General features: G+C 50.6%; 1 protein-coding gene across 1 annotated transcript in view; it reads left to right on the top strand.

The window, feature by feature from the left end:
• Positions 1–758: 758 nt before the first annotated feature.
• The window catches only part of PIK3R6 (phosphoinositide-3-kinase regulatory subunit 6), a 46536-nt gene continuing 22449 nt past the window's right edge, over positions 759–24845 (top strand). Inside the window, exons 1-8 of the mRNA XM_081161953.1 lie at positions 759–910; positions 13286–13379; positions 20808–20891; positions 21508–21599; positions 22238–22306; positions 22707–22839; positions 23003–23072; positions 24060–24243. Of these exons, the coding sequence (XP_081018079.1) occupies positions 13367–13379; positions 20808–20891; positions 21508–21599; positions 22238–22306; positions 22707–22839; positions 23003–23072; positions 24060–24243 (645 nt within the window). The 5' untranslated portion in view covers positions 759–910; positions 13286–13366. The remainder of the gene's footprint in view (positions 911–13285; positions 13380–20807; positions 20892–21507; positions 21600–22237; positions 22307–22706; positions 22840–23002; positions 23073–24059; positions 24244–24845) is intronic.

Raw genomic sequence — 24845 nt, 5'->3', positions numbered from 1 at the left:
TCAGGCCTTCGGGGCCTCTGGGAGGGGCCAGAGCAGCAGTATAAAGCCCGAGGTTGGAGATCAAAGAAAGACCAGATCAAAAAGGCCCTTACAAGTCACACCAAGGAGTTTGGCTGCTCTCTTGAAGGTAATAGGGAGCCACTGAAGGTGCAATATGGTCAGGTTTGGTCTCACCATCAGAAAGAGGCCTCTGGCTTTGAGGTGGAGGCAGCCTTAGAGGGAGACATCAGATTGTTGCCAGAATTTAGGAGAAAGACCACGGCGGCCTGATGAAGCAGTGATTGGGGGGGGGGGGGGGAAGGGGCCCATTCATGAGGTGTTGACAGGACCTGGTGTTATTTAGATGTAAGAGGTGAGGAAGCCAGAGATGTTAAGGGTGACACTCAGGTTTCTGATTCTGAGGCAAGGAGCAGAAATGTGGGTTAGAGGGGAAGTGATGAGCTAGGTTGGTACACCCCAAGGTGGACGTGCCTGAGGGCCCTCTGGGTGACAGTGCCCAAGGCGGGGCTGCTTGGTGTGTTTGGAGCCCGGGAGAGAGGTCAGGGCTCCCTGCATCACTGCCCAGTGGGCAGCAGGGGGACCCTATCGAGGTGCCTACTTCCCGCCCAGTCGGAATAAAGAAGCTCTGGCGACCAGGGCTGACCACAGAGCAACCTCGCAGCAGGATGCGTTCTGGGAGGAGCTTTGAGGCCTGTGGGGAAGGGGAAGGAAGGGGAGGGGACAGGGCCCGGCCTCTTCAACACTGGGCTTTTCTCTGCAGATCTGTAGACTGCAGCTAAGACTGAAAACACCAGTCTGGGCTCCTCTAAGACATCAGGTTCCCTGGGGCTGGCTGCCTCCCTGGGCTGGACTGTGGAAAGTCAATCAGCTGAAAGAATTTGGGGAGCTGAGCTGCAGCAGCTGAGCTGAGGTAGGTGCTGGCTGGGGTGGGGTCTCCAAGGAGGGAGCAGAAGAGGCAGAGCGGAGCAGAGCAGGGGTGCCCGGAGGAGGGATGCTGGAAGGGGATTCTGTGAAGGGCTGAGACACCCCTGCTCTAGTGAACACCAGGCCCAGCCTTTGTGAGAGGGTTACTCAGATCTGGTGGCTACTAGGACCATGCAACCAAATTAAGATTGTTCAGCTCATTTTCCCAAGAAGAAAGGACACAGGACCTTGTGAGAAGACCTCTGCTTTCTTCTCCAAATCTTGCAAATGCCAATAATAATTTAAGACTAATTCTACATGCTCTGTGCTGTAGAGCACACTCAGCATCCCACTGAATTTTCATGAGCAATTGGAGGTAGACTGGACATGTGTTTTAATGCCCATTTTATAGGTCAGGAGACTAAGGCTTAGAGAGATGAAGCAACTTGCCAAAGATTACAGAATAGGTAAGCAACTCAGAATGGACCTTCTGGGTCCCCCTCTGTACCCCTTCTGGGACCCTTTGTGCCCTTCCCTCTTCTGGGGAATTTGGAGCCAGTGAGGCCAGTGTGGCCTTTCTTTTCACACTCATGGATCGAGCATCTTCTCCATGTGCAGCCAATGCCAGAGTCCAACCAAGGTCGGGTCTCCTTCCTGGAGAAGCTGAGTGGCTGGTGTGGGGGATTGAGACACGGCTCCGAATGACTAACAGAGAAAGTCAAATGCGCCAGAGCCCTGGGGGGTGGGGTGCGAAGGCAGGAAGAGATGCTGGGGGTGGGATCAAGAAGGGCTCGGCAGAAAGTGCACCTGACTCTTGAGGGAGGCAGACGGTTTGGGTGCAAACGCGAGGCAAAGTGTGCAAACCCATGGAGCAGGAAAGTGGGCATGAAAGTTGGTATTCAAGGAAAGAACAGCTAGAGATTTGATTTGGCCACTAAGGTGTAGAATTTATGGAAGGCTTATATGCTTGAGCCCATTGGTTTCTTTATTTGGCTCTAAGTGGTTTTTGAATATAAGTAGGTGTTATTAGGTCTCCTTTAAAGTTAGGGAAACTGAGGCACAAAGGTTTTAAACAACTAGGCCAAGCGGCCATAGCAACAAAGAGGGTCGAATGGAGGCAGCCCAGCACCAATGCTACCTGCCAGGGCACTTGCCACACAGCCTCTCACCGGGGCCTGCACGCACCCCCGTTATCTCCTAGAGGTGTGTGTCCTGGACTGACACGGTGAACGGGAATGCCAGGCTGCCATCATCACCGTCTCGTCCCATCCCCGAGGCTTCCCGGTCTGCGTGCAAGCTCCCTACCCTTGGGAACAATGCTCTCCCCTCACCCCCAGACTGCCTTTCCAACATCCAGGTGTTTCCTTCCCAGCTATTGGCAGACACGGAGCAGGAAATGGGCTGCCCCATCCACAGGGGACAGCCACAAGGAGCAGGGCAGTCCCCTCCCTGCCCCCTCAGGATCTGAAAGCCCAAGCTGGCTTCTTGGGGTGAGTGGTGAGGGGCAATGAAACCCTCTCACAGCTCCAAGATCTGCATTTCTGCTTCCTTCTCCCCTGCTGCGAGTCTACTAATCACACTCTCTAAACCAGAGAGCAGGGTGTGTTGTCTGGCGAGCATGCCTGTCTCCACAGGGACGAAGGGCAGAGTTCTGGAAATAGCCTCTGCCCTGAACCCCTGCGGGTGTGGAGCAGCAGCGGTGGGAGGAGAGGAAAGTGGACTGACATGGGCAGCAGGGAAGTGGCAGACTCAGGAGGTCGCTTCTCTCTGTGCCAAGAGTGGTGGGCAGAGGACATGGGGAGGCCCAGGGGCAGTCCTGGGAAATGCATGTCTTTTTTCCCAGATTTTAATCCAGAAGGGGTGGCCACAGGGAGGTCTGGGTGGTGGTTCCTCTGTCTGAACAGCCTGCCCTAGGAGCTAGCAATGAGGGTTTGGGGCGCTGGGGTATGCGGGGGACCGTCAGAACCTGGGACCGTCCTTGTGAAGCACTGACCCCAAGCCAGGCCTCTTCACACCTTCCCCTGAACCCGGCTGCTTCAGTCCTTCCTCTAGTCTAGCTGGAAGCCTTCCCATGTTCCCTTGCATGCACTGTGGACGGAGACAGCTGCGAATGCACTGCGGTCGGCTTCTCACTGCTGCGTCCCACAGCCCCGCCTCTGTGGTTCTGTGGACAGTCCTGGGGCCTACTTTACCCTAAGGCACGGACCAGCTGTGTGTTTGCACCTGCCCCGAGGACTGTTCATTGTGAATGGTCTGTATTTAAGGAGATGTGCCCTCTAAATCTCAGTTCATTCCTTCACTCATTCATTCACTCATTCTCTTGGTCTCTGGTCTCATCCCTCTGTCAAGAACAATGAAGGGTCTAAGATTTTTACCTTACTTGTAACTAACAAGTTAGCTTGCCACAGTTTTAAAGACATTGGCAGAAAACACAAGACTCCAGGGTCAGAGGCAAAGGACTTTATTACTCACGGCAGAACCAGAAGCTCGAGTGTCATGTTTTTTGGTTCCCTTGCTTGCCAAGCCCCACAGGGACAGCACGGAGGTGGAGCCAGTGGGTGCTGTGTGACAACCAAAGGACCCTGAGCTTAGGAAACCCAGTTTTCACAATGGGCTGCCAGCAAATCTTTGTCTCCGTTACACTGAATGGCAAATAAAGCTGGCTTTTGCCCTGGGGGGAGACACTGTCTTTCTCTTTCCAAAGCTTTTCATGTCACAAACTTTCTTGAAGAGATGATCTGAAACAAAGCTCACAAGATGTGCGGAAACCCTTGGAGAATCATCTGTCAAAACCCCCCTACCGCCCCCTCACTGTTGCCCCCAGCTGCACCGTCCCTTGAAGACCTCAGGCACCTCCCACCTTAGTGCTTGGCTGGCTACTCCTTTCGCCTGGGACATGTTTCCTGCAGCTAGCACCTGGCTTGCTCTCTTCCTCCTGCAGCTTTCTACTCAGATGTCACCTCTTCAGTGAGACCTCCTTGATTGCCCTTTTAAAAACCACACCCCAACTGTGGAACCCCACATTCTCCTTCCCAGTCTCATTCTTACAGCACATTCACCATCTAATATTCAATTTAATTACTGAGCTGTCTGAACCCTCCATTGTCACTATATACCCACTAGAGTACAACCTTTATGAGAGCAGTTATCTTTGTCTATTTTAAGGTATTGCCATATCCCCAGGGCATAGAACAGTGTCTGAGCTATAGAAAGGGCTCAGTAAATATTCAATGAATGAATGAATCTATCCATCTATTCATTGATTTGATCTTCAATTGAAGACAAGTTTTCCTACCTTGTGTCTGTAGGACAGTGTCCATCACATAGTAAGGCTCAATAATTATTGAACAAATGAAACAATGAATGAATGCTGTGGGCAGTGTAGAGTGAGAGGCCACAGTACAGTGACCATGGGGCTTCTCCCAGGTGGCTGGGATTCACCCCTTGGCCACTTCCCCTGTGCCTATGCCAGGTGCTGGAATCTTCCTGACTGCTGGCAGAGGCTGGTGTGTTTCTTTCCTGTGATGTCACATTCTGGCTGTGACTGGGGGGACAGGGAGACGGCAGGGCCTGTGAGCTGAGCTCTGACGTCCTATTTATTTGGTCAGTGGCCCTAAAGCAGCAGTTGGACGTTGCAGCCAGGTTCTCCAAGATGGGGCCTGAGAGAGATCCCCAAGCGCGGGTGGCAGAGGTGCCCACCATGTGAGTGTGGCAGAGCACAATGTCCTCACTACTGTGTCTGAGTCTGGGTCCCCCTCCTGTGGGACCGCTGGCTCCTTTGCCAGTGTTCTGAGAGTCAACATACTCTCTGTTTCCTGTGCCACCTGTCCTACCAGCCGTGCCCAACAGACTTGGTTCTGCTCCCTAGCCTGAGAGTAGCTTGGGGACAGTGACACTGTCTTATCTTCATATGAGTGCCTGACAGTTGTTCATTCAACAATGTTTATCGAGGGCCTTCTGTGTGGTATAAACCATGTGGGGTAGCAGTGGACCTAACAGAGTCCTGCCCTCGTGGAGCTTGCATTCTAGGGGGGCAACCAGACAATTAACAGACTCAACACCACATGTCAGGCGCTATGGAGAAGCGGAGAGTGCCCCATAATGTATGTCAGATGGTTTGATGGGCACCATGGCACCTGAGCCCAGTTCACATCGGGCATGCTGTAACGAACTCTTGTCTCTGAGAACTAGGGCTTGAGCCACACACAGTATGGCTCGTGGGTTTCAGGCTTGTCTGCCTCCCAGAGCCCAGCAGGGATGGTGGGAAAGGCTACAGGCAAGGTGACAGTGGTGGAGGCAGTGCAAAGGCCCTGGGGGCACGTGGCCCTGCTACAGGGGCAGCAGCAGTTCAGTGCTCGGGATGGTTGCCCTGAGCCTGGTGTTGCCAGATCTTTCAGCAACTCCTTTTAAGTAAAATCTGGGAATCCTGATTTTTATGTGAAATATAATTTTTAAATGGGGAAGGGACTGGCGGACCAGAGGAGGGGTGAGAAGGACACTTGCTTCTCACTGTAAGTCACTTCTACCTTTTAGATGTCTACCACAGGCATGGGTTTTAATGCAAAAAGTGAATTTTAACAATATACTAGGCAGAGCGCTCTGTGGTTTCCAGGTGTGAATCTGAGAAATGGGTATGTTACCAGCATGGTGTCTGTGAGAGCCAATGTGCATGTCATGTGCTGGGAGTGTGACTTCGGTCATTAAGAAGTCACAGGCTGATAGCATCCCACCTCCTAAGGGCAAGGACTGTGTCTCACTTATTTATCTCCACACTCTCGGGCCCTGCACAATTTCCGCCATATGGATGGTGTTCCAGGGATGCTCTTTGATTGACTCAGCAACCTCGGTCACTCCAAACTCCACCAGGAACTTGGAAGGGACCCAGAGGGCCTCTGAGCAGCCCAATACATGTTCCAAGTCTGTGGATAGAAGTTGCATGCTCTTTGCATAGATCAGTTTCTCGGGCTTTGTTTCGCACAAGACAAGCCCCTGTGCTCCTCTGGCTTCCTAGCCTCCCACAAATGGGTGACTGGGGGGAACAGCTGACGGCTCAGGCAGGGCTGTGGCCAACACAGAGGGGCCTGTGTGCAAATTAGGAAGGAGCATCCCCTCCGAGCAAACAAATTACAGCAAGCACCTCTTTGGACAGATGAATTACAAAACCTCGCCCTTCCTGACTGGGCGAGTTACCAAAAGGCCAGTGAGGGGGCTGGACAGCAGCCCCATTTACAGTGAGGTGAAGGCGCAGCTGAAACAGGGATCATACATGAGACGTCAGAAAGTCGGAGCCACAGTGTAGGATGGAGGCTTCCTTTACCCACCAGCAGCTCCTGAGGCCTTCTCCGTGGTACCCGGTGGTGCCTGCAATCGGCTCCGATAAGCTTCATTGACAGACGCCGTTTGGGTGCGTAAACGGGCAGGCTTTGTTTCCTAAGCACCTCATGTCATGCTGGAGTGAAGACAAATGAGATGTTGATGCATTTTGAGAATGACCTGGGTTCTACTTGTCCCCATTTCCTGTCTGGGTGCAAGCTTGTCCTCGGAGGGCCCTGCCCCACACGGGTGTGTCAGCAGCCCCAAAGGACAGGAAACAGAGGTGCCCTGGGGGGAGCAAAGGGGCTCAACAAAGTATCCCCAGCAGCTGCACAAATATATAAACACTGAATAAATGCTTGGCAAATGGATGAGTGAGCCACAGAACGAAGAGAAGAATGAATAAGGAGTCTTTCCGACAGTGATTATTTAAACTTCTTAAAGTTTTACTTTCAGTGAAAAATCAGCCCAGACAACCCCCAAATTTACACAGTAAATCCAGAGAGTACACTCCCCTTTCAATCTATATCTTTGTGATTTCTTTTCCTTCTAGGCTGTCTGATGTTCATGATTAGCTGATTCTATCTGGACAGCAGTTCGCCGGTGTGTTCATTTTATTTCACTAGGGCAGAGGGTGATCGGAGAGGTTGTGGGGAAGGGGTGCAGACGGCAGGGGAGGTGGCCCTGATTGCACACCCCGGGTTGAGCTCTGGCCCTGGTTTCATCATTCATTGGGCATGTGACTTTTGGCAAGACACTTCATGTTCATTCATTCATCACACATTTCTCTAAAATGTATATTTATCGTCTACTGGATGTCAACAGTGCCCTCGGTGCAGGGAAGAAGACACGTCAGGACCCAGTGTTTGTGGCGCTCACATTCTAATGAGCAGCCAAGAAAACGGAAACACAGGAAAATTTCTGATGCTGATGCCCGCTATGAATAAACTTGAAGAGCATGCTAGAGCAAGACTGGGAGGGCTGCTTTAGGCAGCCTGTCAGGAAAGTCCTCTCTAAAGGAGTGGCATTAAAAATAAGACCTGCCCGGCCAGGTGTGGCTCAGCGGTTGAGCATCAACCTAGGATCCAGGAGATCGGGGTTCGATTTCCGGTCAGGGCACATGCCCCGGTTGCGGTCTAGGTAGCCGGTCAATGACTCTCTCATCATTGATGTTTCTATCTCTCTCCCCCTCCTTTCCTCTCTCTGAAGTCAATAAAGGTATGTTTAAAAAAATAAAAATAAGACCTGAATGTTGAGAAGGAGACAGCTGTGGGGAAGCTGGGGAAAGGTGTTCCAGGCAGAGGTGTGCAAAGGCCCTGAGGTAGGATGGAGCTTGAGAAGTTGGAGCAGCACAAAGAGCCATGAGGTGAGACCCTGGTGAGCCAGAGGGAGAGGGGGGTGGGATGAGGCTGGAGAGGTGCCCTGGGCGAGGCCAGATGTAGGCAGGATGAGGAGTGTGGCGTTTACTATAAGATCTAAGAGAAGTCATTGGAGGGCTTTAATCAGGGCCTGGGTTGTAGGGGGCAGAAGTGGAAGCTGGGAGACGCAGTTGGGACAGTGCCACAGTCTGAGCAAGAGATGACAGTGGCTTGGACCCAGTGGGGGCAGAGGAGTTGGAGCACAGGTTATTAAGATGATTCTTCACAACCACACGGCTAGTAGAGGGGACCTGAGAACCGACTTCTGGGTCACACTTGGGAAGGTTCCCTTGGCCTCCCTCCAGCACTGGATTTAGAGTCAGGACCCCGATCTGTCCTGTCACCCCTGCCTGTCCCCCTGGGTGCTGGCTCTGACCACACCGTGTTGCCATTTCCCAGCTCCTCTCCCCAGGCTGGGAACACCCCAAGACCAGCCATAATCTTTCACTCACAGTCAAATTTTTATGTTTGAATTTTCATAGTTCATTCAGATTTCAATGTCTACTCTCACCACAAAAACATGCCACAGAGCATTTTTAGAGGAAACAAAAGGCATGAATGTTTGCACATCCCTCTTTAGAGCAGGGCTTGGGGTCCCTGATCTCCATGCCAAGCCCTTTACCAAACGCTGTCATGAAGTAGTCTGACATTCTCTCTGGCGCCTGTGGGCGTCCAGCTCACAAACAAGGCAGAGGCTGCCGCTCAAAGAGGCAAGCGACGGGCCCCACAGCTGAGGGGGGACGAGCCGGACTTGAACCCAGTTCTTCAGACCCCAGTAGGTCAGGGTCAGCCTCACGGCTCAGCATCCCAGGTGCCCAGCAAGGGAGAGAAGAGCATTTATTTTAATGGTTTTATCCATTTTTCTTTTTTTCATTTTAAATCCTCACCCGAGGACATGTTTTTATTGATTTTAGAGACAGAGGAAGGGGGGGGGGGGAGAGAGAGAGAAAGAGAGAAACATGGATCAGTTGCCTCCCACACACACCCCAACCGGGGATCAAACCTGCAACCCAGGTATGTGCCCTGACTAGGAATCGAACCCACAGCCTTTTGGTGCCCGGACGACACTCCAACCAGCTGAGCCACCGGCCGGGGCAGTGTTATCGGCTTTTCCGCCTGATGCTAAGTTACACAGAGCTCAGAGCAACGGCTGAGTTCTTAGGCTGGACAGTGGGCTCCCAGGTGTCCATTTCATTGTTATGTTTCGCAGCTTAATAGGTCAGCTCTCTCTTTTCCCTGCCATCTGTTACATAATAAAACTAAAGTCAAACCTACTTCATATTAAGAAATCAGAAGATGTAGAAATGTATTAAAACAAAAATTACTTGTAACCCCAGTCCCTACAAATAAGTGATGTCACATTTTTTTTTTTTTTTTTTGTAGTTTAGTGTATAGCACTAAACGATTAGGGACTCTTACACACGCACAGATAAGTAGGAGTAAACCTGGGGAAATCGGAATGAAACTGTATTGGTGTCAATATTTTGGTTATGATGATGATTTTTTACCAGAGTTTCATAAGATGTCACCACTGAGGGGCAGGGCGGAAAGGATACACAGGATCTCTCTGTTGTAGTTCTTATAACTGCCTATGAATCTATAATTATCTCAAAATTTAAAGTTTAATTTTAAAAGATAGCAGCTCTTTTTAAAAAAAACGTAACCGTAATACTATGCCCTTCCTTCCCCCACTCCCAAATTTCGGTAGTGTCCGGATTCTCAGTTGCCTCTAATGTAGTAGTTTTTTGCAATGGTTTGAATTGAGATCCAGACAAAGTTCACATTTTCACTCGGTTGGTAATGTCTCTGGTCAGTCCCTGTTCACCTACAGGCCCCTCCTCGATTTTTCTTCCTGTGTCCCCTCACCTCCAACCCCCCATCTTCCTTGCCATTTACTTAGTAAAGAAAACAGGGTGTGTGTGTAGTTTCTGAGACTCTGGATCACACGCTGGTAGTCTGCGTCACCCTGTTCTGTATTTCCTACAAACCGGTCCTTGGGTACAGAGGCTTAAAATGGCAATAAAGGGTGCATGTTGAACTACCAGCCACCCGCCTGCCCTGGCCTCGGGCGTCTTCCCAGAGGCGGCTAGCGCCCTGTGTGTGAGTATTTGCTTGTATAAAGCTTAGAGACCACCATGGAATGAGCTCCCCTTTTTTTCTTTCTTTTCTTTTATCTTTTCGGTAAATTCTAGAGTCTGGTAAAAACTGAACATATAAGCATGTGATGCCATTTACAAAGTAAGGTGTGGGCTTCTCTTTTTAAAAACACTTTACTTTATAAATTTTTAAACTTACATACAATAAAATTGACTGCTTTTGCTGTACAGTTCTATGAGTTTAACACATGTATAGGCAGATTTCACCACGAGCAGGATACGGAGCAGCCCCATCACCCCAAAAGCTCCCTCTTGCCCCTCTGTAGTCAGCCCCTCTCCTTACTCCAACCCCTTACGACCACTGGTCTATTTCCTGACCCTATAATTTTTCGTTTTCTAGAATGTCATATAAATGGGAACATATAGCAGGGAGCCTTTTGAGTCTGGCTTTTTTTACAGTGTCACTGAGACTCACACCTGGCTGCGTGTCCACAGTTCATCTCCTTTTACTGCGAGGGCTGCACTGCGTGGATGTGTCCTGGGTCGCGCACCCACTCGCCCGCTGTTTCCGCGTGGGCAGCTCTGAGTAGAGCTGCTGCACCTGCCCGTGAACAGGATCTTGTGCGAACATAAGCTTTTATTTCTCTAGAGGAAACAGTGAAGAGCGGGATTGCAGGATTGTATAGTAAGTGATGTTTAAGTTCAGGAGAAACTGCCAGACTGTTTCCCAGAGTGGCTGTGGCCTCTGGCACTGTCTCCGGCATGTCCGGGAGGTGGAGCCCCCTCCCCGAGCTCTGCCTTGTCTGCTTTCGGTCTCGGTCATTCCATCGGGTGTATTGTGGATCTCGTGGTTTTATTCTGCGTTTCCCTAATGGCTATTAACATGCATTTATTTTCTTGTGCTTCTTTGCCATTCACATATCGCGTTGCTGTTGTTAATCATCACCTGAGGACATTTTTTCCATTGCTTTTCAGAGAGAGTGGGAGGGAGGGAGGTGGGGGAGAGAAAGAGAGAGAGGGAAACATCAATGTGAGAGACCCATCGACTGGTTGCCTCCAGCACGTGCCCTGACCAGGGGTGCAGGAGTGAACCCACAACCCAGGTACATATCTTTGACCAGGAATTGACCTTGCGACCCTTTGGTCCTCAAGCCGACAGTCTAACCACTTAGCAACACTGCCCAGGACCACATATCTTTTTTGATGAACAATCTGTTTAAATATTTTGCCATTGGGGGTATTGTTAGCATTCTTACTCTTGGGTTTTCAGAGTTTTTTTTAATATATTTTGGATACAAGTTCTTTGTCAGATATGTGATTGGAAAAGATTTTTTTCCAAGTCTGTACTTTTTCTTTTCATTTTCTTAAAGATATCTTTCACAAAGCCAGAGGTTTTCATTTTGGTGGAGTCCAATTTATCAATTTTTCTTTTATGGATCATGTTTTTGGTATTGTATCTAAGAACTCTTTTCCTAACCCAAGGTCACAAAGACTTTTTCCTGTGGTTTCGTCTTCAAGTTTATGGTTTTACATTTTACATTCATCTTCTTGGACATTTACACCACAGAATACTATGGAGCTATAAAAAACAAACAAAGGATCCCTTACCCTTTGGGACAACACGGTGGGACCTGGAGAGTATTATGCTAAGAGAAATAAGCCAGTCAGAGAAAGACAAATATCACATGATCTCACTCATATGCGGAATCTAATAAACAAAATAAACCGATGCACAAAATATATCCAAGGACATAGAAGCATGGGACAGACTGAGGGATCTCAGAGGGAAGGCAGGGGTGAGGGAGGGGGTGGAGAGAGATTAACCTAAGAAATTATATGCATATATGCATAACCCATGGACACAGACAATAGTGTGATGAAGGCCTGGAGAGGGAGGAGGGTGCGGGGTGGAGGGGATCAATGGGGAAAAGGGGGAACATTGGTAATACTTTCAAAAATAAAGATAAATTAAAACTTTTTTTTTTAAAAGTGTGCAATTCGGTGACATTAAGAACATTCACAGTGTTGTGCAAACATCACCACTATGCATTTCTAGAACGCTTTCATCACAACAAGCAGAAACTACTCATTCAACAGTAACTGCCCATTTCTCCCTCCCCCAAGGCCCCAGTCACCTCTATTATACTTTCTGTCTCTGTGAACTGACCTATTCAAGTGCAGTCATATAATATTCGTCACTGCGTGTCTGACCTATTTCACTTACTTTATCTCAAGGTTGCTTTACATTGTAGCCTGATATCAGGATTTCTTCTTTTTTAAGGCCGAATGATTCCTCACTGTGTACATATTCGCACTTTGCTCATTCACTCATCTGCTGACGCGTATTTGCAGTGTTTCCATCCTTTGGCTGTTGTGAATCCTGCTGCTGCGAACATTGGTGGGCTAGTGTGTGTTGGGCACTGACCCGGGAGTGGCATTGCCCGGCCGCGTGCTAACCCGCGCGCAGTTCTTGGAGGCACCGCCAGCCTCGGTCCGCAGCAGCTGCGCCACTTAGTCCCAACTGTCCCACCCGCCGGCGCGCCAGGGCTCTAATCTCCCCGCTTCCTTCCAATACTGGCTGTTTCTTACTGCTTTTCTTTTTAAAATAGCTATCCCGAGGGGTATGGAGTGCTTCATCTATTTTGAAAACTATCTTTATTAGATTTGGGTGCCAAGGATGAGCTGGCTTTTTCAGAGAACCTTTCCTTCCTTCTCGATGCTCTGGGACCTGTGTGATACACAACACAGGGCATTTCTTCCCTTTGCAGGTGTGAGAGTCTGTACCGGAGGGACTCTGGGGGCCAGACGCCACATTTTAGGAGCTGCCTCCTTGGCACCGCCTGCTGTCTCCTCGGTGGTTACTAACGCAAGCGGTCTTCTAACTCTTCCAGAGACTTTTGAATCATATTTATTTTCCTAGAAAACTGTGTGTGATATTGAAGGCTCAGATTTTCTCTTTTTTTTTTTGCTAATATATATATATTAATACTCCTAATATTGTCTCTTTATTTTCTCCCTCTAGATTGGCTTTCCCAGTTGTGTGTGTATATGTTTAAAAATATGTTTTCTTCAAAGAACAAGCTCTGGAATCCATTCAGGGTTCCTCTGCTTCTCAGCTGCGGAGTTTGTTGCTCTCTCTGGGAAGCAGAACTTGGGAGCCCCTCCCACCAGGTCACAGCCGAGCAGCCCGGGTCATGATTGAGGGTCTGGGCCCTAGAGCCAGATGCTCTGAGTTCAAAGGCTCACTCCTTTACTTACTAGCTATTTGACCTTGACGAGTTATTTAAGCTCTCTGTGCTTCAATTTCCCCATCTGTAGATAGAGGGAAAACAGTACTTACCACATGAGGTTAATATTAATATTAAAGAGCTGACAGTTCTTAAGTGCTTGGAGGAGTGCCTGGCACAGAGCAAGCACTGCAGACGCGTTTCTTAACTAAATCTCGACTTCCCTCCTGTGTGCTAGAAGCCCAGGTCCCCTGGGAGCCTCTGCGTTCCCCAAATACATGTTCTGCGCCTTCCTACCACTTAACACTCGCTGCCTCTTGTTTTGCAGAATCACCTCTGTGCAGAAAACCCCCACTTTACTTTCCATTCTGCTGCCTGAGACAACCACATCCTCACACACCCGGCCCCCATGGAGAGTTCAGGTCAGTGCGGTCGGGGGACAGGGGTCTGGTGCACCTGCTGCATCATGGGAAAGACCCCCCTGGTAGGTGAGACTGCCCAGGGCTGGCAGGACCACCTCCGCCCAGCCGGGCTGTGAGACCCCAACTCAGCTGCCCAAACATGAGAACGTGTTGAGAGACGGACATCCACATGCTTGTAGGAGCCTCAGCTGTTTGCAGGTCACTGAGTTGGACATTGGGAATGATGACAATATTAGCCAAGACTTATTACCAAAAACTTGCATTTATTTAACAAAAACCCCTATAGAGTTTATAGTATGTCAAGTAGTAGTGAAAGCACAACAAATATTAACTCAGTCGTTTTAAAGATAGATATTATCCTTACTCCCATTTTACAGAAGGGGAAAGTGAGACACAGGGAGGACAGGTATTGTTCCCAAGGTGACATAGATACTGTGTGGTTAAACCAGGATTTGAACCCAGAGACCTGGCTCCAGCATCCTGCTCTTAGTGGTTTCACGGTGGATGGCCTCATGCAAACGTCAGAAGGATTCTGTGAGGTAGGGATATCAGTAAGATTTTCCTTATTTTACTGAAAGGGAAACTGACGCTCAAGAGAGGTCAGGTAATTTGATCAAAGCCACATAGCTAGTAAGTGGCAGAGTCAGGACTGGAACCCAGATCTGGCTGATTCCAAAACCCAGACTCTTTTCCTATAACAACCTGGGACAAGGGGAGATGACTCTTCCCCTAAGATATCTATTAACCAGTGGTCACCCAGCAACTCCGAGTACTCCTCAGGTCACCAGGCATGGACTCCAGTGCCCTTGAGGATCCCTGTCTTGGGGAAGGTGAGGGGACACCCCAAGGCAGGCACAGCGACCAGGTTATTATCACCTAAGAAACACACACTTTCCACACCCACTCACCGCCAGGGAGCATGGCACAGTCACAAGATCCCACTGAGTCAGGCCAGCCCAGTGAGCCCCGGTGGGCAATATTCTGCATCACCTTCGACCAAAACGGGGTGCGCTAGGAGGGTAGTGGTGGGCCAGCCCTGTGTAAATCTAAATGTTTTAAAACCAGCTTACTTTGTACCCACTTTAATCAGAACAGAGAACACATGCTGTGCTGATTTAGGAAGAGAGGTGTACCAAAAAAGGTTCTTTGGATACAGGCAATAGAAACCTGAGGGTCCCTGTAACCCTTTCATCTGAGGGGACATGCCCCCCCCCCCCCACTCCTCAGCTGGAGAAAGCTGGGAAATATTAAGTTCATGATTCCACCGCCTCCCCATCCCGATGCATGGTCCTTTGTGGGTGTGTCAGCGTCCTTCACAGAGACAGAACCGGTAGGATGTGTGCACATACACAGAATGAGATCCACTATAAGGCATTGGCTCGCGTGATTCTGGAGGCTGATGATTCCTAGGATCTGCAGTTGGCAAGCTGGAGGCCCCGGGGGGGTGGGTGGTATAGATCTGTCCAAAGGCCGACAGGCTCGGGACTGAGGAAGAGCCAGTGTTTCGGCTCAAGTCCAAATGCAGGAAAAGTTCTGCGGATAGGTTCTTTGCACACAGGCAATAGAAACCTGAGGGTCCCTGTAACCCTCAGGGACCCTCAGGGGGGCCCCAGCTGGAATGCAGTCGAGCAGAAGGAATTTCCTCAGGCAGCCTTTTGTTCTAGTCTGTCCTTCAACTGATTGGATGAGGCCCACCCACTTGGGGGGGTTCTCAGCTTTGCTCAGCCTGTTGATTAAAATGTTAAACTCATCTGAAACACCCTCACAGACACTCCCACAATGCCTGACCAAATGCCTGAGCATCCTGTGGCCCGATCAAGTGAACACATAAAAATTAACCATCACAAGCGGGTATGGGGTAACTTCCAAACCACAAAAACTAGCCTGGGCTTGAAAAAAAATCTTAGATTTTATTAATGTCATGGCTGGGCCCAAGGAGAGTTAGAGCACTGGTGTCTATAAGGGTTACATTTCTGAACAAAGGTTTTATCTTTCGCAAAACAAGCTAATGAGCAACACAAACAAATGAACAAATAAAACAGACTTTCTCCCATCGTATTTTTTATTTATTTTATTTTTTTGAATTGCTTACTTTTGTCTTTTGTTTGTTTGTTTGTTTTTGTTTAAAATATTGCAGGGATGGAGGAGTCGGGGTGGGTGGAGGGGGAGAGAGTAACCAAAGAATTTATATGCATATATACACAATCCCATCGTATTTTTTAAAATCACCACCACCGCTGCCACAATAACCAGGAGCATTGCCAGGGAGAAGTTACCCTGATGCTCTGACTTCATTCCTAATTTGGGAACAATTATCCTCCTTGACCTCTGAGCGTCTTGTCACCTGATTCCTTCCTTGGCTAACAGATCAGTTATCCAGAACTCCAAGCTTATCACCTAAGGCAGTAATTCTCACTTAGCTGTACATTAGCTTCTCCTGGGGAGTTATTTTATTTTTATTTACTTATGTGTGTTAATCCTCACTCAAGGATCTTTTTCTATTGATTTTTTTTTTTTTTAGAGTGGAAGGAAGGGAGGGAGGGAGAAAGAGAGAAACATTGATGTGAGAGAGACACATCGATCGGTTCCCTCCCTCATGCAGCCCTCCTGGGGCCAGATATCAAACCTGCAACCCAGGTAATGCCCTTGACTGGGAATCAAACCCATGACCCTTTGGTGCTCAGGCTGAAGTTCTAACCACTGAACCACACCAGCCAGGACACCTGGAGAGTTATTTTGAAAGTTGCTTATCAGGCCCCACCCTCAGGGAAGTGATTTAATTGGTTTGGGGCGGGCTGTGCATTGGTATTTTCTTTGAAAGCTTCCCAGGAGATTCTAACAGTGGAGCCAAGGTTTGGAACTAGGGGTGTGGGAAGAGATTTGACCCTGTCTGGGATCGCAAGGCAATGGAGAGCTGGCATCCCCAAGTCCTAGGACAGCTTTGAATGACATGAAATTGAGGACCAGACCCTGAACTATGGGGGTCCTGCCGTGTTTAGGATCCTGTCAGCCTCTCTTCTCCTTCTCTCCCTACTGTCTCTTTGGCAATAATAACACCTACCTTGGTTTGTGAGGTAGGAACTTTTATTCAGGCAACTTTATTGGGGCATTTATTTCTGCGTTCAAACTCCATGCACACATAGATAGACACATGTTCATAGTCTCACCTAGGCACACTTCTCTCTTTCCCCAGCAAGCGGGTGGATGGTCACATGCAAGAGTACAGCATTAGAGGAAGAGCATTTGACCAACAGAAAGCTCTGTGGCCTTGTGTAAAATCCCCTCTCCCCTCGGAGCCTCACTTCCCCATTTGTAACATGGGAGGAGAGCCTCCAAGGTCCCCCTGGGTCTGACCCATGATGGGAGAGGCAGAAAGGGGCTCTCGGCCTGGAATCTACAAAACAGGGAGAGCAGTGTTTGTCCTGCAGAATTCAGAGGGCTCTGCTCGGAATTTAATGAGATAATAGATTAGAAAACACTTTTAAACCATGAGTCAGCCAGAGTGCTAGTTGCTGTAACAAATGACTCCACGTCGGTGGATTAACACAAATGCTTCTTTCTCCCATTGCCATCCAACCTGGGCTCCGAACAGTCTTGCAGGGACTAAGGCTTCTTCCCTCTCGTGGTGCCATCATTTTGAGATTTTTATTTTTTTTTAAAATATACCTTTATTGATTTCAGAGAGAGGAAAGGAGAGGGAGAGAGAGAGAGAGATAGAAACATCAATGATGAGAGAGTCATTGATCGAGCCCGCAACCCGGGCATGTGCCCTGACAGGGAATCGAACCCCGATCGCCTGGATCCCAGGTTGATGCTCAGCCACTGAGCCACGCCCGGCCGGGCGGTGCCATCATTTTGAACGTGTGTCTTCCAAGATCACCATGGAATGGGGGAGAGAGCCAGGATAGTGCAGAGGGTTTTATGACCGGGGCTGAAAGTGGCATATGTCACTTTCACCACATTCCCTTGGCCAGAACTCAGTCACATGGCTCCTGTCTAACTCCAGGTCAGTCTATGAAATGCAGTCTTTCCAGCTCCTTGCAACAAAAATGAGATTGGTTTGATGAACCATAACATGGTCTTACCACACCCATGTAAGACTCTGGGTGTATGCTTTTCAAGTGTGATTAAAATATCAGATATTAGTAGTAATATGGACACCTAATAGCAATATCCCACATGCCTGAACGGAGTGGAGACTAATAATCATGTATTTATTGGCAGTTCAGAGTCAAAAACGTCAGACATGTATATCATATATGAACAACCCTAAGGCACTCGAAGTACAAGAAATATCTCGTTTCTTTCTTTTACTTAATCAAATCTAATCCAGCTTAAAGCTCTCATATTCCAAGAGCAGTACAAATTCCAATGTCATTTACTTGAGGGGCCTCCCCCAAACTTAGGATCTTGTGGAAAGACCAGAGCTTACAACGTCTGGGAGGTGGGGGAAGTCTGTGGTCTTTATTTCACTGTGGCTGCAGGTCCCAGGACAGGTTGGCCAGGTTTGCATGGTCCAGGGGGAGGGAGGGAAGGGGTTCCTTTGGGGACATTCCTATGCTCCCAGGGCAAAGGTGACGCAGGAGAGCATAGCAATGTCATTCAAGGGCACAGAGTTTAGTGCTTTGCTGCCCTCGTCAGAGACCTTTGCCACCACCAGTAAGCTATGTCCCAGCGAGCCCTGCTCTCCCCCATCACCCTGGGTCCCCATCACCCTTGTGCCCCTTGGGGAGTCCAACCCCACACTCTGGGTTGCCCCTTTCCTCTTTAACTAAAGGCTGCAGGCTTCCTCCCAAACCCTAAGACAATCTGGCTTGACAGTCTCAGTCACATGGCCAGGGCGCTCAGACTCCTGGGCTGGGGGAGGGCGTAGGTGAGTGAACCCAAGAGGGTGGGAACCAGGAGGAACCAGAGAGCCTGCGCCCCCTCACGGAGCAGCTGCTTCCAGCCTGTCGGTTGTCGATTGTCGCATGTGAGAGGAATGCCTGCCCGGTGTCCGCAGACTTTCAAGAGATGCCAAAAACTCCAACCGTAATGCAAAGCCTCCTGATTTGTAAATGTTGGCAGCTCATTGAATTTTTTTAAGGCACTCCACGAGCCCAAACAAAACAGGTCTGCAAGCCAGATGTGGACCTAAGCCTACGAGTTTGTTCTGGCTGCCCAGAGACTTTTGAAAACAAAGTTTATTTGGGGCTGTCTCCCAGGGCTACTGGCAACTTCTCTATTTTTCTCTGGGAAAAAAAAAAAAAAAAACGAAACAAAAACTTAACTCCCTTTGCAAAGCCTGGGAAACTAAAGCTCTGAAGACAAAGGCTTCTCTGCCCTTCTAGTGAGGGGGCAGGGAGGGAATCACAGGAATCACAGCTGCCAGCTGGGGGGGGGGGGGGAGGGAAGAAGGGCGGAAGGAGGGAGGGTTAACACCAATCAATTTTTTAATAACTCACCCTGCATAAATCTTCATGCAAGGTAGAGAAGGGTGGATGAAAGGACAGCCTGTGACCAGCCTCGCGCCAGGCTAAATTTCCTTGCCAGTTTGGGGAGACGCTACAGGGCCCGGCCGAGTGACCAGGTGGGCAACTGTGGCTGTGACAGTTGCCTGCTCGCTGCCGGCCCTCAGCCTGAAGGAGACTTAGGATCAGGCCGCGACATGATCTGGGGGACAAGTGAGAGGCAGGAACAAAGTGGAGGTTTCAGAGTTGCCGGGTGGCCCCCGAAGACTTTGCCCAAGCCCCTGCCACGCCGTGGAGGAGCCAGTCTGTGAGCACCAGGGCACAGGCGTCTTGGCCTAAACACATTTTGATTCCTGGACGGCAACCTGCTGATTTTTACATTTGTAATCTCTCCTATCTGCTGCCAAGGCCCCCGAGGTATCTTAGGTAATTCATATACTATGCTTTAAGTAGGACATAAAGCAGGCACACCGAAGGGGAGCAAGGAAGAGGGGTTCCTGTCACTTGGGATGAGCTGATTTTTGAGGCTGGGCCCAGGTTGGCTGTGAGTTTCCTGACAGCTAAGGCAAAAGGGGAAGCCCTGAGGCGTTCGGTTTGTATTGTCTGACAACCAGAGACAACACATTAGCCTATGGAGACAAGCTCTTGGTTGGCATTAACCATGAAGGGAAATTTACGTGCAGGGAGTGTCTCCCATCCTTCCTGTGCCGGTGGGATCCTCCAAGAAAGAGATACCAAGGCAGGATTACATACGCAAGGATTTCTGTGGGGACACATGCCTGGGACGGAAAACAGAGGGAGCTGGTGAAGGCTGGGGGAGCAGACTGCCCTGAAGGCAGGGAATGGAGAAAGGCTCAGCAGGCGGCTGGGGAACCCAGCCATCAGTGGAGGCTCGCATCTCCCAGGACCAGCCGCTTTAGAGTCCCTGCTGCTCTCAGCGTGGGCTGGGGACACGGCCTTGGCACAAGACAGTGGATTTCCCAGCAGAGCAGCGCAGAGCTCTCCCGCCCTGGTCAGTCAAGCTTCTCGAAGTGGGAGACCAGCAAAGTACACTCTCGCGGCTACCGCACCTCCCAAACGTCAGTTATTTATTCTCCTGCCACCTCCACAGCTTGGCCATGTCAGCAGCGTAGGACTGTTAGAAAACGCTCTTCTGACACTTGGCAAAACACTAAGGAAGACTTTATTCTAGACTATTGCAATAGGGGAGAGACATCGGCTCAACCCTGAATGAGGTAAAGATAGCTGGGGATTGACAGCCAGCAAACAGAGCGGGGGCCAGTGGCTGGAGCATTACTAAGGAGAGGTGTCAAGGCTGGCGGATTCTTATTAACTGACCTCACAGGATTCGTGCTAGAGGTAGGTATATGTCAAAAGTGGGGGTGTAAAGAAGCTTGGTCAGATATCAAGTGGGGGATTCTCTATAAACCGACAGCAGGATTCTTGCTAAAACAGTGCTAGGCAGGCCACAGACAGGACAGGGCCCAAGGTCAGGGCCTAGTGGAGAGAGGGCTCCGAGGAGCCTGAGTAAAGTTTGGTCAGGGAGGGAGTCTTGGTCACTTCCTGGTATTATCTGGTATGTTTTCTTTAAATTGACTTTAATTTTGGCTTCATGCATTTGTTGAGGAACTAGTTATATCTATTTTTCTAATATAGATTAAATAGAGTGCATCATTATTCAAATATTAGCATCACTTGTGTACCATCTTAAATGTCTTGTGTACCACCAGTGGTACACACGCCACACTTTGGGAAATGTTGGTCTTACAAAAACACAGAAACTCTGTTGGAAAGGCTGTATCACAGCCCCGGCCTGGATGCTGGCCACCCGCTCTAGTTGATTGCTTTGCACACCTCTTGAGGTTCATAGAAGGGGCTAAAGTCATTTTCAGGGAGAGTGGAGGTGGGGCGAGGGTAAGACCAGGGAGGCTGAGCTGCAAAGCTCCTGACCTCAAAGCTTCCCCACCCTGTTGCCCAGATGTGGAGCTGGACCTCCAGCGGAGCGTGCAGGCTGTGCTCCGGGAGCTCGGTGCCCAGGCCCCGGCCCTGCGGAGCAACCGAGGTAAGAGCCAGCAGGCATTGCCCCTCTGCTCTCCCCCACCCCCACCCCAGCCTGCTCTCCACACATTCTCAACAAACTCTCTCGGGGCCTGGAGCTCTCAGTGCAACGGGTTTCCCGCAGACCCCTCATCCTGCTGGAAATCCCTGGAGCAAGAACCCAGAGACTTTTCTGCTTTCTGCTCACCCTGCCAGCGACTGTGGCAGCTCCCCTTGAGGATCTGCAGCCTTCTTTCTTAACCACCTGCCCCAACTCCCCTGGCAAATAAAATCCCCAGGCCCTCCACGCCCACATGACTCCCAGGAACATAGCTGGAGGCGAAGATCTGTAATCCTTGCTACCCCATAAGCCACACACACACACACACACACCCCACTAATGTCCCACCTCCCCCTTCCTGCCCTGGGAGTTCACTGCCCACCAAGGGCAGCAGATCAGAACTCCCCCACATGTGAGAAGCCCACACATGTGCACCTGGAGTCAAGTGCACGGAGTCAGCTCTGTGGCTGGTCAAAGTCATGGCCCTGGGCTCTGGGACTCTGGGTCCTGCTCAGAGGGGTCTCCTCTGAGAGCTGCCGGCCCGCCTGACTGGGCGGGACTCCCCTTTTTCCTGGCCTAGGCATGTGGAGATGGTCCCTGCACAAGAAGATAGACCGAGATCCTGGTAAGAGTCCGGTGCTGGTCCGCATTCTGCTCAGAGAACTGGAAAAGGTGGGTTCCCGAGCTCCAGGGAGGCCAGTAGCTAGGGACTCAGTGCCATCAGCGCGGCGTCCCCCAAACGGTGGTCATTTGTGAACCGGCTACATTTTTGCCACACGTCTCCCTCCTGTACCTTCCTATAAGCAATATTTTCTTTACATTGACTCCACTGGTTAACATGACTTAACATATTTCAAAAAGAAGCCATAACACGAGCATCAGTGGGAAACCATATTGCTCGACAGAGGCAGAAAGCACCTGTAGACATAAATGCCTAACTATTTACGTGTTCAAAAATTATCCGTGTCCCACTTACTGTTTTCCCGCACACCACCCAGTGCTCCGGGTGCGACTGCTTGGGAAGTGCTGCACGCGAGGGAGCCTCCAAGTGGGGGACCTTGTTGCCGCTTTGCTGCCAGCTCCTACGCTGAGTCAGTGTGGTCCCTCTCCCACGGAGTTCCCCGCTCGCTTCCCCCAACACCCTCCCGCATGGACTGCCACACCTGTGGGCTCCCCACCCCGTCCTCCACCAGGGCACACTGTGGCCCCTTTTTCACTGCATCTCCTGCCCAGCCCCCTTCCCCCCAAGCTGCCTCCTCCTAGGATGTAGGGAGCCTCCCTTCAGCGCCAGCCCAATAAATGTTTTCCAGGCAGAGCACGAGGACGGCCGGCGGGTCATCATTCCCCTGCTGCACACGCTAATGTACGTGCTCACCAAGGTGAGCCGGGGCTGAGGGCCGGGGGTTGTGGTCACCCACTTCTACTGGGCACGAGCCTAGAACTCTTGGATTGCCAGCCCCAAACCGGCTTCTTCTCACTGTCTGTGCCCTTTCCCTAACAGATAAGAGAGGAAACTGGGGAGGCTGGGGGGGAGCGGTGGCCCCACAGGGCACAGGGGTTGGGAGGGGAGATGACTTACTGGGGGAACAGGGTGGGATGAATTTCCCTCTGGGGACGTTTGAGTGGAGTGTCACAGCGGCGATGTCCACAGACGCTGGGAGGAGAGGCTGAAGGTGTGAGCCCAGGTCCTGCTTTCAGGCCCCACTGTCCTCTCCCACCCCACCCAGGACCCTCCGTGACCTCGGGTTCCAGGCACCCCAACCCCTCCCTCTGTCCCAGGCCACAGGCATCTCGGAGGAGCTCTACCAGAGGACCTACGCCTTCTGCATGCGGCTGCTGACCCTGCCCGCCCCCTACTGCACGGTCGCCCTGGACTGCGCCATAAAGCTGAAAACGGAGAAGGCTGCCCCAGGTAGGAGCTGCAGGCTCTGTCTCCCACGCTGCGACTCCGGCTCCACCCAAGGTCTTGCCCTTGTCTCCAGGGCTCTGGGGAGCTCAAAAATCCCAGCACCTTCCATGGGAAGGCGGGCATGGGGTCAGGAACTCGCAGGCTTGCTGAAGTGCCTGCCTTGCAGGGACGCTGTACCAGAGGCTGGTCATTGCCGAGCAGAACTTGAGGAGTGAACTGTATCCCTACCAGGAGAGGTGAGTGGCTCGCACACGGCGCTGCATTCCACCCCTCCAGATCTTGGGCCCGTGTGACTGTCGCTGACAGGACAAAGGAGGAGGCTGGATTGAGAGGAGCCCCAGCAGGGCTCCCATCCATGACATTTGTCCAGCAGTGGGTGCGTTGTCAAGGTGTATGTCCCTCTCTGGAGACCACTATAGGCAGGATAGGTCTTCCTTCTTGGGCCTGAATCAGAGGATCCTGCTCACATGCGAGGGTTGACAAGACCACCGGCTACCCTGGAGTCCTGTGGTTTCACCTCCACCCTGCCCTTGGCCGTAATGCAGCATCAACTCCAGCCCGAGGCAGCTCCAGCACGTCCATGGTGGAGGGGTTCGGGCCACAGTCACACCACGGATCTGCAGGCTTTCATATGTGTGTGCCTAGCCCTTTAGATAAAGTTGAGGAAATGTCCACTGTTATTGCTGGGGGGGGAACGGATGGCGCTGGGGGTATGTCGCTTCCTCCCCTGCAGGTACCTCTGCTGAAAGGTGTAGCTTGAGGCTCTGTGTTCTTGGAGGGTACAGGAAGGTGAAGGGCTCCAGAGGGATAAGCACTGGGCAGGTTGGGAGGACATGGCTGGGTGAGGTTGTTTCCTGGTGCAATAGGAATGGTAAGAGAAGGTGGTTCAGAGCCCCAGTTTCAGCAGCAAGGGTTTAGTATCCCTCCTAGAGGGCACGGTGGTCACTGGGCCATGATGCTGAAAGAGGAAGCAGGATTTAGGTTAGAACTTATCTAGATATGAAAAACTAGAGAGACCAGCTGCCTCTCTGAAGGGCTGTGCATGCTCCTGCCACAATACCCACCACTCCTTATTGTCGCCCCGTAGGCTTGAATTTAAGGCTCCTGTTTTTGAAAGAGCTAAATAACTTGGGGGGGCTGCAAGATTCCGAGGGCACCCCTCCAGTGGCTCTTCCTCCAGTAGCCATTCTCATCAGCACCACGCCTTCCACCTCTGCCCTTAGAGTGTTCCTCTTCGTGGATCCTGAGCTGGTGTCTCCCTCCGTGTGCAGTGCCCTGCTGCTGGAGATCCAGGCAGCCCAGACACAGCAGACGCCCGAGGCCTGCATGCGCCACGTGGTCGCCCACACCCTGCAGGCAGCTCTGGGTGGGGCCTGCCGAGCCGACACCCTGCAGAGGAAGCTGCAGGTAATCGCCCTGCCCCAGCCCTTGTGGGTTCCAGTCCAGGGCCCACACCAATTGCTTACTGTGCTCATCTTCCCCCATCCTGTGGCCATATTATCTTTTTTCATGAATCAAAAATTAATACACAGGACATATTGGCAATTAACATTCTGGTATGTTTCCTTAATGATAATGACCATGATCGTCCTAACAGCTACTGTTTATTGGATGTTCGTGGTGCTCCAGGCACTGTGTTAAGCACTTCACATGTATCACATTCTAAAACTCTCACCACAACACTGTGAAATGGATATAATTTTCAAAACTAAGGGACAGAAAAGATGATAACCTACTCTTGGTCACACACGCAAAGTGACTGAGTCTGAATTTGAACCCAGATCTGACTTCAAGCCTGTGTTCAGTCATCTCCAACCACACGCCCCCACCGCTCCCTTTTACAAACCGAGATATCAAACTCTGTATACTGCCAGAGACCCCATGTATATGTGCTCATATGTAACCTTTATTTTCCCATCCCATTGGGAATATGCCATATGAAAATATTTTCCTTGGGAAATATGTACTTCTAACGGTTGCACAATATCCTCTCTGGTGAATGTGTTGTT

The sequence above is a fragment of the Miniopterus schreibersii genome (assembly GCF_964146895.1).
Source record: "Miniopterus schreibersii genome assembly, chromosome: 16".
Taxonomy (NCBI): Eukaryota; Metazoa; Chordata; class Mammalia; order Chiroptera; family Miniopteridae; genus Miniopterus; species Miniopterus schreibersii.
Note: the sequence above shows the minus strand (reverse complement) of the source record. Positions and strands in the feature narration are given on the sequence as shown.